We start from the raw sequence: 19,310 nt of genomic DNA, 5'->3' as shown, positions 1-19,310 counted from the left end.
ATAACACAAAACTAACGAATATTTTTATAGGAATTTTATTGAACACAAGAGCACACAAGTGCTGTAAAATACACTTAAAAGTAATATCGTAAAAAGCTTAATTACAATGATATTCGTTCCTCGAGTTGAAGTAGCAATAATAATAGTTACAATTAGTGATACAATATAACAGAAATGCAAATCAACACAAATATGAAAGAAGACGCCAGACAGGTGTCAACGATAACTGTTCAAATAGTAAATAACAAAAAAAATGTATCTCTTAAATTATTTTAGAAAATCTCTCACAAATGTTTACAATTTTACACTTTTAAATTCATGCTCAAAAAGTTATCTCGAGAAAAAATAATTCAACACTTTCGGTATCAGTCAAATATCATAGCCTCACTATAACTATACTTAAACTACGATACAAAAGATAGATTTACATAGCTTTGGTAATATAAAGAAAGAATATTTTGTATTTTATTACAAAATATTTTTATCATTGTGCATAAATTTATATTCGAAAACATTGGTTTCTACTCGAACCTTTTACGCGAAATTTTAGGATACGATTGGATAAATATAGTATGATTTAAAGATAATTTTGTATATGGAGTGAATGTATTGCGAGTGCAGTCTCATGAAAGAGTTGATATCGTCGTCTGGGGCCGGCAGCGCTGCCGACCGTACCTAGGTATACGAAGCAGCGGCATGGTACTGGCACAGAGAGGACACGGCGACCTATTTTCCCACTACAATGTATGACTATTCAGCTCCAGTGAGCGCTATTCAAACTGCAACTTGCAACCAAGAAATTTTTCTACAACGTAAGTTCTACACGTAAAATGTTTCGGTATTTTTTTCCCCCAAAGTACAAGAGGTCTACTTTTAATTACAGGCTTCATAATATACGTATTCGGTTTATTTTAATGGCTAATTTATAAAGATAATGTTTAAAACATCGTGTATAACATTTAAACATACATATATTGGTAATATTTATTGCTTTAATATCAGATTTGAATCCATTAGCTTAAATATTTACGTACTAGGCACCACGCGGCGTGTCGACTATCACCAGAATTAAAAACGCGGACTGTTTCCCTAACTGCTAACTATAGTGTAATTTAGGAACTAATCAAATTCTATTTGAGATTATGTTGTGAAGTCCTGCCTCGTGAATTTTCAATAATTTTAAATTTTTGTGTTTTTTCTAATAAAGTGTAGTTAATTTGTAACCTAACCCCTATCGTTACGGTAAATTTCGAACAACTGCGGTTTATCACTGAGGCTTAAACAAATGAGGTTACCAATTAACTGGATAATTGTATGCGTTTTAAAGGAATTTTAAAGTTAATTTCATTTATCGCCGATTTTCAACACCCTGATCGTATTTATTGGTACACCGTTTTACACGTCAAATAGCCGCATAAATGTACGCCGATGGCTGCCGCCCGTCATTCAAAACGTACCGCAACGAGTGAAAATTATGAGAATATCGCTCAAACACATTCATTGTCGACATTCTCTATTGCTATGAGATTCGAAAGTGCATAACAGCGCAATTTAACAAATAATTTTGAGGCCTAGCGTAACAAATCTACATAAAATTCACGTGACAATATTTTAGCTACTGTGTGACTAGGATTCGGTAGGCCTAAATCTCGAATTCTAATAAAAACGACTAACAATGAGTGAGACACCAGAATGATTATAATGTACCTACAAAACACTGGCAATGTGTGTCTATGCATATCACAAACTTCGTTCAAAACCTTGATAAATCGGACGTCACAAGACAACTTTAACTCACTATATTAACCATCACTTAAACTCAATTATGATTAAATTTAAAATATTGGTGTTGTAATTGTGTAAAGCTGAATTTTAACATTTCTTATCTAGTAGTAATTATACATTATTATTAATTATATGAGGCATTTAGCTGGTAGCGGTATATCTGTATTGTCAAGTGTGTCATGGTGATACCACAACAGACCTATAACTAGCACCTAGATTTCAACAAGTTAGCTATAAAACACAAAAAGCTGAGACCTTTTAAAAACTGTATGAACTACCTTTATGTAGAAATCGCGGCCGCACGGGGCGAGCTTTAGCCGATAATTGCTCTAGAGATGATTCTCGATTTAAAAATGGTTATTTCATTCATTGACGAATCTCGCTCTCGCGGTTAAATGAGGTTAGCACATTAATGGTGTTTCATGTGGAAATTCGCTCATTAAAACTTCTGTCTTGATCGCTATGATCCTCATTGTTCTTAGTCGTAAAAGGCAGTAATGAATAATTGAAAAATATCGTTGAAAATTTGTAACTTACGTGCGAGACGGGCGGAATTCAAACCATTTTATTGAATCGCCATCAATGATCAGATAGTGCAGAATGTTTAATAAAATATAAATATCCGATAATAATGGCACAAAATCTGTGTAACTAACGATATAGACTATTTTTACAGCGTATCTATTTGTATTTCGTAATAAAATATTTTTTTTTATTTAAAACTATTATTTATATTTTTTGTTCTTTAGCGTGTTCGTGTGATTAAAAATATGTATTTTAGAATATTTCATTATTGATATTTTATATTAGAGTGTACTTTATTAAAACGTCCAATTACTATAAAGTTACGGACTAATAACTACGTTATAGCACCAAGCTAAAAACAACATTCAGTGAACGCCTAAATCAGATAACGTAAGCATTTCTAAACTCCATAATATTATGGGTATGATATTTTTAGGATAACCACCCTTTCCAAGTTAGACCCAACCTTGTGTCTAACAAGTTTAATATAACAACAAGTTTGCATAACTCTTGTGGCCCAACAGTGAACGGCTACGATAAAATTGCGCTTCATTCATATTTGAGCAACACGGATCAGTGAGCAGGAGAAACGATGTTTCGGTGCGAGATTATAATAAATTTTGATTGAATGGAACAATAGCTACAAAGACATACAAAGCAAACTAGCACATGGTGTATAAAAGTACCTAATTAAAACTCGTTGTTACAACATCCACGTTATAAAAATTCCAATTTTTGAGCGTGTTTATATTACTTAAGCCCATATTGCTACTACGTACACTTTTAAAGAACTAATATTGCTAGCTATATTTATTGGCAAGTTAAGACTTTAGCAACGTCAATACGACATTATTTTAGCACGTAGTGAAGAAGTAGGTATGTTTTTTAATTGATTAGTACTTTTAATTAAAATAGACCAAATAATTTAGCGTTTTACCTAATTTGATCTAATTCATCACGCGGACAACACAGCTGCCATACGGAATCGGAACACAATCTAATCAATTTAAAGTATGGAAGATCTTGAAACTATAAAATAAGGTAGAATATTCACAAAACTTTAGAACCTGGATAGGCAACGGAACACATCGGAAAAGGCCATTCATCGGCATTTTTTTTTTTCAATATAATGAAATTAGTAAGACATGACTTTTGTATGTAACATTGCAATATATAAATATTTAGGATCTGTACCTAGAAAATGAAAGCAAACAGCTCAGTATGTATCACCGGTGCCAAACCGGAGTATTAGGTAGGAGTCGCGTCGCAGTACTTAAAGAATGAGTTGTCTCCAGATCTCTGACTAACAAAGTCGCACCCACTGGCAAAGGCAAATGAAAATGGGCACTTGGACAAATATTTAGAAATATTGTAATAAGATGTCAGCCTAATTCATAAACCTGCTACGTCCGTTTTTATATATAGAGGACGTAAAAACCTGAACATATATTTAGTAACGTCGAATTAGTGTTACGCGATACACGATACGGTTACACGATATTTAAATATAACATAGTGTCATGTATAGATGAGTACATAAATTCCATAGATAGCTAAAGCTTAATTATGCACACATTAAGCTTTTATAACTAAAATACATGTTTGTTCTTAAAAAGGCGTTATTGCTTATAAAGATAATACAATAAAAAACATGAAATAGTGTGAGCGCGAGTACAAAGGTACATTGCGCGACGTTATTCGAAAGACATGAGATTAGCCGGAAGTGGCTTCACAATTTTGGTTGTAACATCTTCAATAACTCTTACCCACATCTTCGCAGCTGTTTTCGATGCGGCCCTAGAATAAAAACCATAATTAACAACAAATACTTTACTGAAACAGCTTTAAATCAATGTCCTAAAATTCAATTTATCACATAAAACCTAAAACAATTTTACTAGTAACAAACGACGAGCGTAAAGTTTTATGTTATACATAAATATATCTATGATAAGAGGTATACAGACAAGCCGTCTACGACAGAAAGTAGGTCAAGGTTTTAATCTAGGATTACAGGCTATAGTGAAGTGTAAACGTGAGGTTAGAAACTCACAACTTCAACCTTTATGCTGGCAAGGCAATCGCATGTTCGGTCTGTATTATTTTATTCCTGTTAAAAATTGACTCTCGATATAAAAAATCATTAAATTATGAAATGAACAATTTCTTATTTTACGATATACTCGAAATATCTTTAAAAGAAAATTCAAACAAGCCAGCATTTTCATGAATGTTTTTTAAATTACAGATTAAGTGCTTCGGAAAAATGCGGTCAAAAGTTCAAATTCTTTGAAAGGGTTCACGAGTCGCGTCGGAGGCCGGCCGCAGTCGGAACTATCGACGAATTGCAGGCTGAATGAGCTGTGATCGGTGCACTAAATTGTGTAAATTTATGTTCATTTCACTGCAAAATTTCATAGCAGAAATGTCGTGTTCATTTCGCTAACCATAACTGACGTGTTTAATCGACTGTATAGTTGGATTTGATTTTATTCCGAAATATCTAAAATGAGTGTCAATGTATTAAAATTACCTAAAATAATTTATTGAACTAGTATGAAATGGACAACGAAAATATATCTATCATCTTCATATCTTAACGTCTTAACGTAATGCATAAAATTACGCGATACTGTCCTTATCCAACGTGGACTCCTAACTACTACTACCTACTACTACCTACTACGATTTTAATCAATTTGCACGGCTTAATTGTCAGATCTGAAATTTTTTAAACCAAGAACATAAAGAACCTCAAAAACCTACAGTCGAATAGAAAATCACATTCTTATAGTTAAAAAAAAAAAATCTTTACTATTACAAATATGACTTACTTGAACTTGTAGAGCGTGCCAGTGCGGTGATTGATCAATTGGAAGGCGTCAGAATTATCGCCGTCGACTAGCTTGCCGTACCACCCATTCAAACAGAGCACCTTACATTTTTCTTCACGGAAATCGCTTCGATTAGTCCTGTACAACAATAGCACTCGTTATCACTGCATTCGAAGCTATTTCGGTAAAGCGTGGATAATATCCATGGTCCCTATTAAATACACAGACCCTAAACCTAGCCGCCAATGAAATTCAAAATGAACAGTGTGACATTCTTAATGAATTTAATGAATGTTTATGGAAGCATAAATATTAATAATGAATTGACTGCGCTGTATACGGGCATTGTAGTCAAATATTAACGTCCGACCTGTTTTCCAATGTACCTAATTTATAATTAACAAAATACTAGTCATGGGTAAATTTTCACGGAAATTTGATAGCAAAATTACACGTCTACTATCAGATAAATGTAATTAAGTAAATTGAAATTCACGCTGCAAATTCAAGACAAGAACTTGCAAAAACAAAGTTTTTAGCTCGTTTCAAAATTGCAGGAGCTGATGAACCTTGGAATAAAGTTTTTAACAACTTGTTTTACGTTTCATTTGCAAGGAGTAAATGAAACAACGAAAATAATTTCTATCTATCTTGTATCCTTAAAAAAATAATAATAATAACTTACCCTTTAAAAGATTTCGAGGCATAGAAAACGAGGATATTTCCAGTAATTTGCAGCCAATAACGTTGCCACGACGATAACGAGATTTTCCTGCCATCCTTTAGTATTGTCTTCCTTCTTACGAAACCCTGGAAGTCACACTGGATGACTTCAGCTTTCGATAGATCACTAAAACAAATATTATATTATAGTTTAAGTCTGCTATCTGGGGCAAGGCTGCGGCGAGGAGAAATGGAGAAATATTTACCAATAGGGTTTCATGGGAGGAGCGGAGATTTTATGCAATTCTGTTGGTTAATATTTTTCCGTTCCTGAGTACAGCTTTTCTCTGAAGGAATACAGGCTTAAAGGTCCAAGTGTTTACTTTAAGAGCAGACTATAAATACCCAAGCAGATTGCTAAGGACTGAATATTCGTTTCACGATATTTTAAGTAGGTCGAGAAATTGTTTTCAGGACCGCTAAATTGTACCTGAATATTTGAATTTAAGTAAGGAAGACTTTAACGAGGAAATCCCAAGGAGACAGTTAAAAGCCGTCATAAATACCAATAAAATGTGAATGCGTGTTTGTGAAGGTGACTAGAGGATTTATGTACTTGTAACAGAACAGCGAGTAGCTTTATGATATGTTCCATTTTATCACCCTTTCATGATCGGATTACGTGAAGCTGTAAAGATGAAGCTCCAAGAAAGAGAAAACGCCAAGTGAACATTCGCATGAACGTTGCACTACATGAAAAATGAACCTCTATTCAAATTATTGAAATGAAGCAATTCGTGAAAGCGTATCATTATATAAAATAACATTAATGTATATTTCTAATACACATTTTACGGACAAATTACGGAACCGATTTTAAAATTGTCTTACTAATATTGGCTATATTTAATCCTCTTTCTCCCAAAGGACCAGCTCAGAACGCGGGACGCAGCCAGTATTATATAAAGTTTACTTTAATCTAGCCAATGTTCAAACATAAAGAAATTTCTAAAGATCTGATTTTTCAAAGTTATAGAGAACCGTCTTTATCGTCAGGTTATATTACCCAACCATAAGTTTTCATCGCCTCTTTTGAATATTCTAACTCAGAATATAACAGTCGGTTCCGAGTTCAATTAATAAGTTATTGGAAATAGTTTGATGCCCTATGAATATTTTATTGGAACATTCATCAATTTTACAATTCACAGCCATTTAACAAGACAACTTCATAAATATTAAAATTTTCAGCTTTTGTTTTTGTTAAAACTTATGTTTTCGGTATTAAAACGTTAACAAAATAAAAGTTTTATTCCATTCTCATTTTGGCTTTCATTATTATTTGCTTTGTCAAACAAACTGACGAATCATCAATATCCATATAGCTCTTTGTACTTAAAAGCAAATCCTCTAGGCACCTATAACTGGAGACATGCACGGACATTAAAGTAGTAATTCCTATTCCAGGTTGAATCAAACTTGGTAGGGAGGGAAGCCCCCTTACAAGTCGTACATTGATATCTGAGTCCAATGTAGGAATATATCATTCAATACGCACAGGTGCAAAAGCGGCTTTACGACGTGAACTCTATGCTTTGATCTATTCAATTCTAATTCTGTGGATATGATCAAAGTTATACCCTGGTCCGATGTAGGTATTACTTATGCAGCAAGAGCCAAAAAAACCTGTGTAATTGGCAACAAAATCAGAAACGAACTACTGAACAACGCTAAACATATTAGAAACTGGATGGGAATAATTCTCAAACTATAGATATCAATCACGGTCGCTTTGTATTCACGAGATAATACCAGTACGGGTCTTATTGAGAGAAGCACTAGTAGTAGGAACACTCGGGTTTCCATTGATCAATGCCTCTTCATAGGCTCTGATATATAGATAGAAAGCTGAAATACTAAGATATACTATTGTTGGGTCCGGGTACCATGATCAGATATTAGTGACAGGTCAGAAGCGCTGACGGCCACAGACAATATGTACGGGTATAGGTGACAATTTTACAAGCGTTAGTGTTGATTGAGAAACGTAACTTTAATAGATGTATGTCCGTGATCGTCGTTGACTAGTCATATCCCTTCTCAATCATTTTCTCCGGATTGAAACATACTCATACCTGTGAGGCAGCGATTGTGACATTTTGCTTCCAGACACGGAGCTAGGCGACTCCAACAAAGTGTCGTCAAGCAAGTTAACAGATCCGGCGGGCGTCTTGTTTTCCATTTTGTCGTCTGTATGACTTTTTCCAAATATACTGAAAGATAATCAATGACTTAATACATGTTATTTATCAGGTATACTTAAGCAAGAATCTATAAGTTGAACATACTCGAACATACAAGCAAAACTGTTAAAGTAATTATAATTAGTGGAGTGATTGTTAGTTTATGAAATGATGTTAATAGCTTCTCGTCTAGTCTTTGGGAATCCTAATACTGGTAAAATTAAATGAAGTGTATTTTTCAAATGACAAGTATCAGATTATGCCTTCATGAATTTCTACTTATCGGGCACGAAAGCTGACATCCTATATATTATGTCATTAGGAAGTATATAACGAGAAACACAGCGTCAGAGTATATACACTGCAAAAATCATATATAAGAAGGAAGGAATTCGTAGAAAAAACATTGAATTTTCACATAGGTTCTAAACCAAAGAAGAAAATACAAGGAGGACATATTAATATCTTACTAATGTGCAAAATCTACTTATCACTGTTCAGGTGTAGTAAATACAATACACGATAGAGAAGAAAATAGAGATGTTTTATAGAATTTCAATCCACATAAGTAGGCAGAGAGAAACAGATGCTAAGTATTTTAGGCTCGACTCGCATCGCGGCAGACCGGAACAGAACGGAATACACTTTGTACGCGAAGCGAATCGTAGGAATGCGGCTGCACTACTTCCGTCGAATTCCTCGGATCCAAGAGAACTAACCAGAATGATCGATATTTCATGCTTTAGCACTTTAAAGAATGCACATAAAGTGTATTATTCAGTGCGCACAAATGCTATTCCGAATTCCGCAGCAGAGCGAATTAAGTCCTAGCTTCAAGTCAGCGATCTAATCAAGTATTAAGCGCAACATTCAAGCAAACGTCACAACATTAATTCACTTTAACAAACAGTTATGCTGAAACACGAACCAAGCAAAGTGGAAATGGAGTGTTTAGTACAAAAGCTTAGACATGCAAGTCTTAAAATAATATAATAGGTCAACACTATTTTCTGCCAGCGTCCAACAGACATAATCATCTTTACAAGAACTGCTATGGTGTCTTAATTCTAGCCTAAATAAATATATACTCGAAGTACTTATGTCATAATTGCCTAACTAACTATATTTCTACGTTTACTTATAGTTTACTAATTGTGTGTACCTTAAAATTACACCACTATTAGAACGGAAAAAAAAGTATGAAGTATTTTTAATGTGCGTTTAACCGTCGGTTTTTACAAATAATCGGTTGAGATTCGGTGAAAAGCTGGCTATTCCTACACAGAACAAAGTAAGGCACCGTATTTTCTTTTTAATTTCCTGTTTTCATCTTTCTAACAAACATCATCATCATTTGTTTATACTTAACAGATATTTGAATGATGCAAAGTTTTACTCACGCTTATTTATCGGGATCGCCCGACTAGTTTTGGACCCAACTGGGCTCCATAATCATGACCTGAGGCGACGACGGGTTTGCGAGTCTACTGGTTAGTATCGGCATCCGAGCTCCCAACTTCGCCGCCACCGATTAAGGCTACCCATCCGTAACTAGTCGGACAATCCCAATAAATTTAATCCTATAAACATATTTTATAAATACTACGACTTAAATAAAATATGCCTAACAGTCTCACATAAAACATTTCCTTATAGTATAGTTACAAATATACACACTCGCTTTAAACAACTCATAAAAACTAGACCGAATATACACTTGAAAAAATAGCACACGAACTTTTAAGTTCTAGGTAACATTAAGAATGTAGTGGGCATTCTTCAAAATCCATAATCGTTTGTACAAACGTCGATTCATTTGTAAAAAAAGCCATGAATAGAACGAACGTGATGTAGGAAAGTTTCAACTGCATTGTTTTGCTAAATATGCTTTTCTAATAATCATTAAATATGTTCTACATATTGCTCTAAAATACGCTGCAAGTCTATTACAGGTGAGATTAACGGCTACATATTATGTTACTCGAACTGCGTAATAACAGGGAAGTTACTTCATTGGATAACATGTAAAATTGGACAGGTCAGTGTTACAAACCAAAAGCCCGGTAACCGGGCCAGGCAGGTATTGTTATATAAATCGGTAACTAAGCGAGATATGTCCAGATGAAATTATTAAGTTTTTCGGATGATTAACTGTATAAGTTTTATATTTATTCAATGTTTTAAACGCCGTCGTGCCTTTACGTTTTTTTGGACATGTTTGCAGGCAGAAAGTAACTGGTTTGAACCCAATGCAATGCAAATATGAGCAAGGCACGCAATGAGCGGTGATTAAAGCTGCAAAAATAGATCGGTCTCAACCCATCTCTTTACGGAAGAGACCTTTGGCCCATCGGAAATGAAAATGCTGGTGTTTTGTATCAATATTCTTTGCCAAGTGTGAACATACGTCACTGAAAGTATGACAAAATAAAATTTTCAATTCAGTCATAACACTGACGCAATCTGCAACAACCGATATGAAGCACCGCGTGCCGCCATGTTTTCATTTCAGATGCAATTTCACAGGAAGGTCACACATGAACTGGATGTTACGAAAGATAGAACTATTAATCAGAATGGGGCAGACTTTCATCAAATATTCAGTTTGGCAAAAATCTTCAGCTTTGTAATTTAGATGCGTTACTATCACTATATCATTTGTGGCTATAAGGAATTGTATAGCTCGCATTTAGCTGGAGGCGAGAAAGTTTTATCTCAGGGATAAATTGCTTGCGAAGATAACACAAAGAAATGAAATGGTGTTACGGCGCGACCAATTTATCTTGCGCCCCATTGAAGTTCGCGAAGGGGCGTCTAAGTATTGTTGGGCCGCGCGGCAAAACGAGGCCGCCGCTGAACTCATCTAAACGCTGTACGCTGTAGGTAATAAATGAAAACTGTCGGAACCACACAAATGCTTTCGGAAACGTGCGAAGCCCGCCGGAAAAGTACGATTTCTACCGGAAATAGACAAAATGTAAGCGAATTCATTTCAAATCTTTAGGTTCCGATTTGGTAGTGTAACAAAAATACACATTACTTATGCACATACTAAACGTTAGTATTTAAAATAATAAGAAGTGTCTTCAATAATCGCTGATATTTAATCAAGCAGCCGAACAAATGCAATCAGTTTTAAATCTCTTTTCATTTCTTTTAGTTTTTTCAGTATAATATCAGATATCGGTATAATACTAATTACAAACTTTGAACTTATAAGTCTTTTCTTTCCCAAGATAAGGATAACTGACTGGCAGTTAGATAGAATTTCAATTGGAATAGTTTTTAATGTTCGTCGGAATAGTTCCTATTGAAGTGATCGGACAAAGTTTGCAACCACGATAATTGTAGTGAAGTTTAGTTAGTGCAGTCAGCAACAAAAGTTGGTAAACCCGATCAGATTTACAAAACTTCGAAACCCAATGAAGTGCAGAACGATGAGGAACTAAAGAGCTAACTCTACAAAAAACCAACCTGTAGGACATTATTGAGTTCAGGTGTTTAATTATGCTGACTGTACGACGTGTTTGTATAGGCTTCCAGTAAACAACTGTTTAGTATTTATTATTCTATTACTAGAGAGCGCATTCCAGCGCATGACACGCGAAGTCACGAGTTTGAAATTGGTTGACTAAATGTATAATGATCGCCTTTTATGTTGGGTTCAACATTATCACACACTAGTGCTGTGTTTAAAAAAAGGTAAAAAAATATTATTTGAGATTTTTCAGCAAGAGACCATACTTTCAGAACTGGAGCGTTCTAATCTAGGCTTTGTGTCATGATACCAATTTCAGTCGTAACAGGCAACACAACTTGTCCTTGTATTGAACGAAAGATTTATGGCTTAAAACAGCTTACAGAGTTTTATCTCGGATTAAATAAAAATGACGTGGTTTAAGATTTACTGGAAAATAAATGTTTACTGCGTCATTTAATTTTATATAGCTTCGAGTCTTCCCGATGAAACTGCGGGCACATGACGATAAAACTGTCGTCAACTGTTTCTATCCTTCAGATAGGCGAAACAGGTGACCTAGTTGGTCAGTAAGTACTCGCACGAAGGGTTGCGACGCGTAAGTACTTTGAGCTCCAGTCAGCTGTCCACATACACCGAACTCATTAGTCGAGTGCGTAACTTGCACTCGTAATCGAATCGCGATCTAATATCTCAAGCGTAAATTTGCGTGCTTTATTTGTTATTTGACAAAGAGGACACCGTACACTTATTGGCATCAAAACAATCACATGTTGTGTAAGATAAGTGTGTCTCTATTGTTAAATTCTACATAAAAAAAATTAATCGAGGCCTATGCATAAGTCATATTTAAAAAAGCGCTAACGTTATTATATTGATCCAACGTTTTAAAGTGACAAGTCAAGCTCACATCATTCCCATAGATTTAAAGAAATATATTAAACTACAATATTCTTTTATTTTATCGTGTCAACAAAGAGTGCAAATAACACAGTACGATCTGTACACATCGGTACACTTTTACCGACATGTGACGTCACTGGTCACACTTACACATTTATAGCTAGGGATTTTATTTTAATTTGATAAAATTAAAATTATGTACGTATTTCATTATTTATCTACTATTTTTTTGTCAAAATACCCTATTGTGGTTTTCTTTTTTTATGAGTTTGAACTTTGCCGCCCCACCTCGTGACGGATAGCCGTAGATCTAATGAATTGCGGTGCGGCACCACACCGTTACCACAGCATGTGGCCTCGGTCTTATTACTTGCATACTTGGGGGGGAGGGTCGGTTAGACCGCCTTTAAACGCTAAATGGTCGAAGTTATAACTAACCTTGTACGTTTATTATCTTCGTTAAACTGTCAACCACAAACAGAAAAAGTCTGTACCAACTTTCATCTGATATTTCAGTCAGAGATGGAGCTAAATTTAACTTGCCTTTTTGACCCCCGACGCAAGGACGATGGGGTGTTATAAGTTTGACATGTCTGTGTTCACACACAGACTCACACAAACTCACGTTTGTACATGCCATCGTAGCACTCAAAACGTACCTAGAGTGATTTAAATGATTTTACTTAAAATTTGGATTAGTTGTGAGCGTCCTTAGCTATGTTTGATAAAAATCTGTCTTATATGGCTATAGTCACAAAATGTGGGATTACATATTTTTTGCCAACTTAATCTATTAAATTACAGTTCTTGACTTCAAAATAAATATTATTACAATCTGAAAAATAAATACTTTATTAAAATTGATTTGTCGCAAGCAAGTTGATAACAAATAGTGCTTTATTTAATTTTATTACAAACTGATCTAATTGACTAGCTTGGTTTCCAAGAGTTAAAAGGTTTGAGTTTCTTTATCATCACTTTTTTCCGACCGTCGAAAAATACGAACATTCAATTCACGCTGCTTTAAGATTCATTTTTCGATATCCTTTTTTTTAAGAAACCGAAAATATACGTGACTTTTCTCAGTTCTAGGACTTCGTTTTCAGTTACTCAAATATCTTTCTTGAAATCAGAGTTTGTATTTTTATCGTAACTCAGCTTATTTTATGCAATGTTGTTAGAATCATGGTCGCATATTCGAGTCGTCTATTTATCTTCTTGATTCAAAGAGAACTCTTGTTGGTGGAGTAAATATGAGTCAAAAGAGGTTTATCGCGTAAAAAGTTTATACCTAAATAAAGTAAAAGTTTGCTTTACCATACCCATTCGTACAAAGTTAAATACAGCGTTATCTTGCCGCGCTAAGTTGATATTTTTGTCAAATATAGTTCTACATAGCAAAGAGCGCTTTCCGTATTTGTTCTTTTTAAATGCGCGATCTATTAAAATGATTTTAATAAATAATCGGCTAACAAAAAGCGGTATTAGGTATGTAGCAAGATCAATGACAAAATTGGCGGCACGTCTTACATTTCGGTTTCTTATAACAGAAAAAACGTAACAATTGCAAGTTAGTCCGTGTACACTTCATACACCTTTAGAAACAGTATCCGTAGCAAAATCACGGGCGAGTGGAGTGGCGAATACACTGACATCCTTTTTTCACGTTGTGTTTACGTGTGAGGTACGTAGGTTTTTTCCCTCTGTTTACACATTTCGACTGATCTGAAGGTAACAACTAGGTCATTCCAGTTGGTCGCATCGGCACCGTTGTTTTGATAAATCAGAAGTTTCCATTCACGCGAATGCTTTGGCTCTTTAATAACCAAACAAACAAAAATCTACTGAGACACATTTTAAGTACCCCCAGCTTAAGAAATAAACTAAAAAATCTCTAGTCTAAAATCCGTATTGAAACTTAAACCTTAACTTATACAGCAGTGAGGCCAGCTAGCTTAACTTTATTCGCAATAAATAAACCTGATCGGTGACACAAATCTCGATGCAAAGAACGTTGGCCTAATAAAACAGCTTAATGCCTTACAAGTTACTAATATCGAACATGCTTTGAACGGTCGCGGGTGAGCGTGCAGCAAAGAAACCCGCTTGAATAGCGTTACGCGATCTAAAATATACGCTCCTACGTGAATGTAGGGGATATCGTCGAGAAAGGATTTAAAACTCCAGATGCCAAATATACGTCATGTTCCGAAACGATTAAATAATAATTTGATATCAAATGAACCCAAATCTAAGTCATGGCACGTGTCGCTATATTTCTGTGGGTTTTAAATGAAATACGTGACTATCCTTGGTTTTTCATCCTCCAAACACTTTTTTTTTCTTACTTGAGGTTAAATAAAGAAAACGATATTCCATGAGTTTTTATTCTGTCATATAATGAAAAAGTATTTTGCCGAAAATAGTTTACATTGTGATGTAAAAGAAAAAGGATACGAGAATCGCACTCCACGCCGAACTTATGTCAAAAAGGTCAACAGGAACGGACGAGTTGGTTATGAAATTCATAAAACCTCTCTATCCTCTGACTATCAAGATTTTTTTGTAAAAAGCTGTCACGTAAAGGCTTGAATGGGATCGTTTTTGCAGGTACCAATGTTTTGATACCAAAGCCCACTCACATGGAAAAATCTAAAAGCAAAAAAATATCTGCGCTGTAAAAGAAAATAACGTATCTTCGTGTCGCAGTTTTCTGCACCCAAAGGGTGTCGTTAGATCGATTCCCAGCCGTGCCGGTGCAGGAAATTTATCGGATCATTGAACATCGTCCGGAAAAGTATTTTATTCGAACCGTTTTGACACTTTAGAAAAATAAGTTTCGGGATTTAGAGACACATTTTGTGAGCGAAAAACGATTGACAGAAACAGGGCTTGGGAACCTTTCAAAATATACTGGTTAAATATGGCTCTTAACCAGGTTCTTTGTGACACGCTCGTTCGTAGCAGAATTGATTCTCGGTCAATATGACCAGTGGGTTAATTTGAAACAGTAATTGGGCGGGGATTAGTTCGGCTACGAAACATAATAATTAGTATTTAGAAGTAGTAGTTTTTGGAGGCCTGGCTTTATAAATATGTCTATGTTTAATTCCTAGCTGAGCAAATTTAAATGAATCTGAAGTCAAGTAAGAAGGCACTAGAGAAGAGTCTTTGTGGGTAGAGCAAACAACTAGCGAATGAAACTAACCGATATCTCCAAAAGACGTCGGTTTTGCTTTATGATCAGGACCGAAATAACCATTCCGTTATATAGAAATCAAAAGGAAAATATCTTTTTTTAGTTTATAAAGAGCTGGTTAGTAGGTTTCCAAGCCCTGATTTCAAATGAGAAATTTTGTAATTTCTAATGTATCACATGTGTTTAGGAAGCTACCTCGGAGTCGCTTTGAGAAAAAGCTAAAAAGGAGTACCATCCCACGCCAGACGCCACGCGGACTAATTCATAAAGAGCCAAAATCAAACTTCAATTTTGGTTCTTTTAAATTATCAAGTTTCAAGAGTTATATATATGCAGACTGAATAAGGATTAGATTAGTTTACGAAATACCCAGCTCAAGTCAAGGTAGAAGATTCGTTTGCGTGTAAGGAGTCTTGACGCATTTCATAAAAGTCCTAGTTGTTTTCCTGTTCTTATTAGATTCCACACACTGAATCGTTTCCTATGTACATATACGGCCAGTAAAAATGTTCGCGATTTTTGTTACTTCTTCCTTTCCTTGTTCCCGGTTATAGTGCAGCAATATTGCGGGAACATTAATCGCGAAGCGACGCTCTCGTTGTTATTTATTCGGTAGTGTATGCAACAACTTTCAACTTTTTACACGAAAAACACATCAAAAAGTAATTACTTCCTACTGATATGTTGTTACACGCTACTTAGGCTAAACAAGTCGATAATAATATTTTTCACTCAATCAATTATAAATAAACCATTGTACACATGACCCTTCTTCTGCTTACAATAATAATACCAACCGGTAGATTTTCCACATCACCTAACTCTCTTTCTATATAAAGAAGGAAAGATTGACTAAACATAAATTTATGTATACAGTGAATATTTAGGTACAATTAAAATTTTAGTAATAGTATTGAAATCTTCGTTAAATGAAACAGTGAAACGCGTCGAAATTGCGGTTTAAGTTCACGTTACGTAGCCGCCCGCCACTCCTGCCGGCTTTGCTGTTGGTAAACCTCAATTATTGGTTTGCTATGAAAATGATTTCCTATTTACCATTAAATATTATACATGCATAGTATTTTCAATTTACTATGGCAAGTTTATTCAACGTTCTAGACAGAAAGTAGGTTTTATGATGGTAACTAAATAACTTGCCGTTATTAGTTTTCCGCGTTTTCTAACATGTTTATCACTTTGCGTACAATGAAGTTATTAACTACAATTTATTTATTTTTTGTGAACTTTACGGTCTGTTCTCTGCAACAACTTAACTGTTCATTTTTCAACTCTGAATATTATCTGAAGGTACTTCTTTCTACAGGGTGATTCATTATTGCCTTTTTTCGAATCGTTAGTTAATTTTGGAAACACTCGGTGCTGGTAAGCATTTTCCTTGAAAAGTATTTGAAATATTAGTAGTAAACACGGTGACAGATTCAAAAATTTCGTCTTAGTACAAAAGCTGGGGACCGTGAAGAAATACTAGGATGTTATAGTGTGCATTCAAGTCTATGTGAGAAACGCAAACTCTTTTGCAGAACATGCACAAACATACGATGCAGAAAATTATTTATTCCATTAACAAACGCAGCTATAATTTGGGTTTTATTTTCATCGATTATTAGATATTAATGAATTAAGCAATTACGTTTACCCTGCTACTTTAGTCATTTCCTCCTAGTAATAAGTTAAAGACACAAATGTTGTATTTAAGATGTTCACTATTTCACGACGCAACCCTTTGTTGCATTATAATACAAAGCATCAAAACAATTAAGATTAAAAACTAAATGGCCTCTAAAATACCTTCAAAAGCTACGAATCTCTTCATTTACATATTAATTCAGCAAAGCTCGTAAAATATAGGATATAACGTTACTGCTTTACATAACGTCTAGGCATTCATAGCACATTGCTATAATGTGAAGCTTACTTATGTGTGCCTACGCAATACCGCCTTATTTAAGACTTTGTGCCGGAGAAACACAAGAAAGAACGAACAGAAAACATGCTTTAAAACGACTTCTTATTTCTAGTTATATTAATAAATATACATATTATCATTAACAGTCGTCGTCTACATAACATTACAACGCAAGCCTTTGTGTCCATTGACTAGGAAAAGACTCACCCAATACCGAAATTGACCTTGTGAAAATTTCTTGGCAAGCTCGCGCTACGAAACCTATGTACCAATCGTGAGAAAAAATACATTGTTTACAACTATAATTATCACTTAATTCTATATTAGATAAAACATGATTATGTCTCAGGGATACAGTGTCGTAATTTAATCGATTTCGTAACTTTTCTGTCAATTTATGTTCCAGGTCGTTTCTTCCAAGTATCTAAAGTAAAAATAAAAAGTGGAAGGTGTAGAAAGTAACATTTAAAATTAAATAAATTAATCACATACTGAAAAATTATTGCAAGTAGGTACAAAAAACTAAAACATTATATTTCGGTAATTTCTAATTAATTGGTAATAATGACTTATTTAATGTCGAACAGGGTATTAAAAAAAAAAGCACACGCAACAAAAAACATAATTTTCTTTAATATACTGAATTAGGTAATACTGCATGTCTGTTTATTATTCTAATCATTGATTGACCACCTTATAAGTCTGCAATACTTTAATAGTAGATAAAATAAAAAAGACCACGAATTACATAGAACAACCAGTCTCATATTGATATCTAAAATGTTATGCAATTCGTAGCCGCTTTTGTCGTGTTAATATTCCAGAACAAACCAGAGCGTCATCAGGAAATAACAAAACACTTCACGAGTTGCGGAGTACCTAGCTGTGTAAATACTCTTTTATGAGACACTGCAGCTCCCCTACGCACTTTGCAAATACTCATTTCCGCTAGATTTATTAAACCGATTGAATCTCAGTACGAGCTAGCTTAGCAGTCTATCGGCGTGTATCACTAAATTACCAATAAAATCCTTTAAGTACTATTTTATCACAAAGACTTTTAAAGCAGCTTACTTGAAGACTTAGAACTGCACTACTAATATCGATATTATATGAGTAAACCTTTTATAAAACAGGATAAATATTTACATAAATATTGCAGTTTTAGCTTACGTAGATGCAAAATTTCACATTTCCATTACATACATTTCCACGATTTGGTCTCCATCAAAACTGTATAATTTCACAATTTATTATCGATGCTCCCCTATAGTAAAATCAAGCTCCTATTTCACACACGTGTGAGAACCAATTTCTGTGCCAATTTGATTGGTTTCCGATCACAAAACGAAGTGACCTGATTCTCGAAACTACGTCCGTCTGTGTCTAACGTATTGGCAAAAATAAAAGGGCAGTGGGAAATAGTTTTTTTTTCGTTGTCGCCATGTATAGAGCAGGTTTAAACGACGGTGCATTCATTGATAACTTCTACTATTTTTAAGTCGTTGGAAAAATCTAGGACCATTTACGCCCTCGTTGCAGTATGTCGATCTTTTGCCGATGAAACTAACCAAGTCGTTCTGTTCTTCAGCTACAAGGGGGATCAGACGGGAATGAGTGCAGGAACACTCAACCTAGTCTAAATTCTAAAGGACAGGCATTCATAAAACGTCTTACATTCACAACAATAGAATGAAAGCTCACAAACTACTCCAAATTGTTGTATTCAAGTTTTATTTCGCGTTTTAACTAT

The 19,310-nt window shown here is 34.7% G+C and overlaps 1 protein-coding gene across 1 annotated transcript in view; it reads right to left on the bottom strand.

The window, feature by feature from the left end:
• Positions 1–19: 19 nt before the first annotated feature.
• LOC113495587 (ras-specific guanine nucleotide-releasing factor RalGPS2) overlaps positions 20–19,310 on the bottom strand; it is a 29,196-nt gene continuing 9,905 nt past the window's right edge. The window contains exons 9-12 of the mRNA XM_026874375.1: positions 7,943–8,080; positions 5,830–5,994; positions 5,145–5,282; positions 20–4,107 (exon numbers count right to left, since the gene is read on the bottom strand). Of these exons, the coding sequence (XP_026730176.1) occupies positions 4,005–4,107; positions 5,145–5,282; positions 5,830–5,994; positions 7,943–8,080 (544 nt within the window). The 3' untranslated portion in view covers positions 20–4,004. The remainder of the gene's footprint in view (positions 4,108–5,144; positions 5,283–5,829; positions 5,995–7,942; positions 8,081–19,310) is intronic.

The sequence above is a fragment of the Trichoplusia ni genome, chromosome 7, assembly GCF_003590095.1.
Source record: "Trichoplusia ni isolate ovarian cell line Hi5 chromosome 7, tn1, whole genome shotgun sequence".
Classification (NCBI taxonomy): domain Eukaryota; kingdom Metazoa; phylum Arthropoda; class Insecta; order Lepidoptera; family Noctuidae; genus Trichoplusia; species Trichoplusia ni.
The sequence above is the reverse complement of the archived record's forward strand: the minus strand, read 5'-3'. Positions and strand labels throughout refer to the sequence as shown.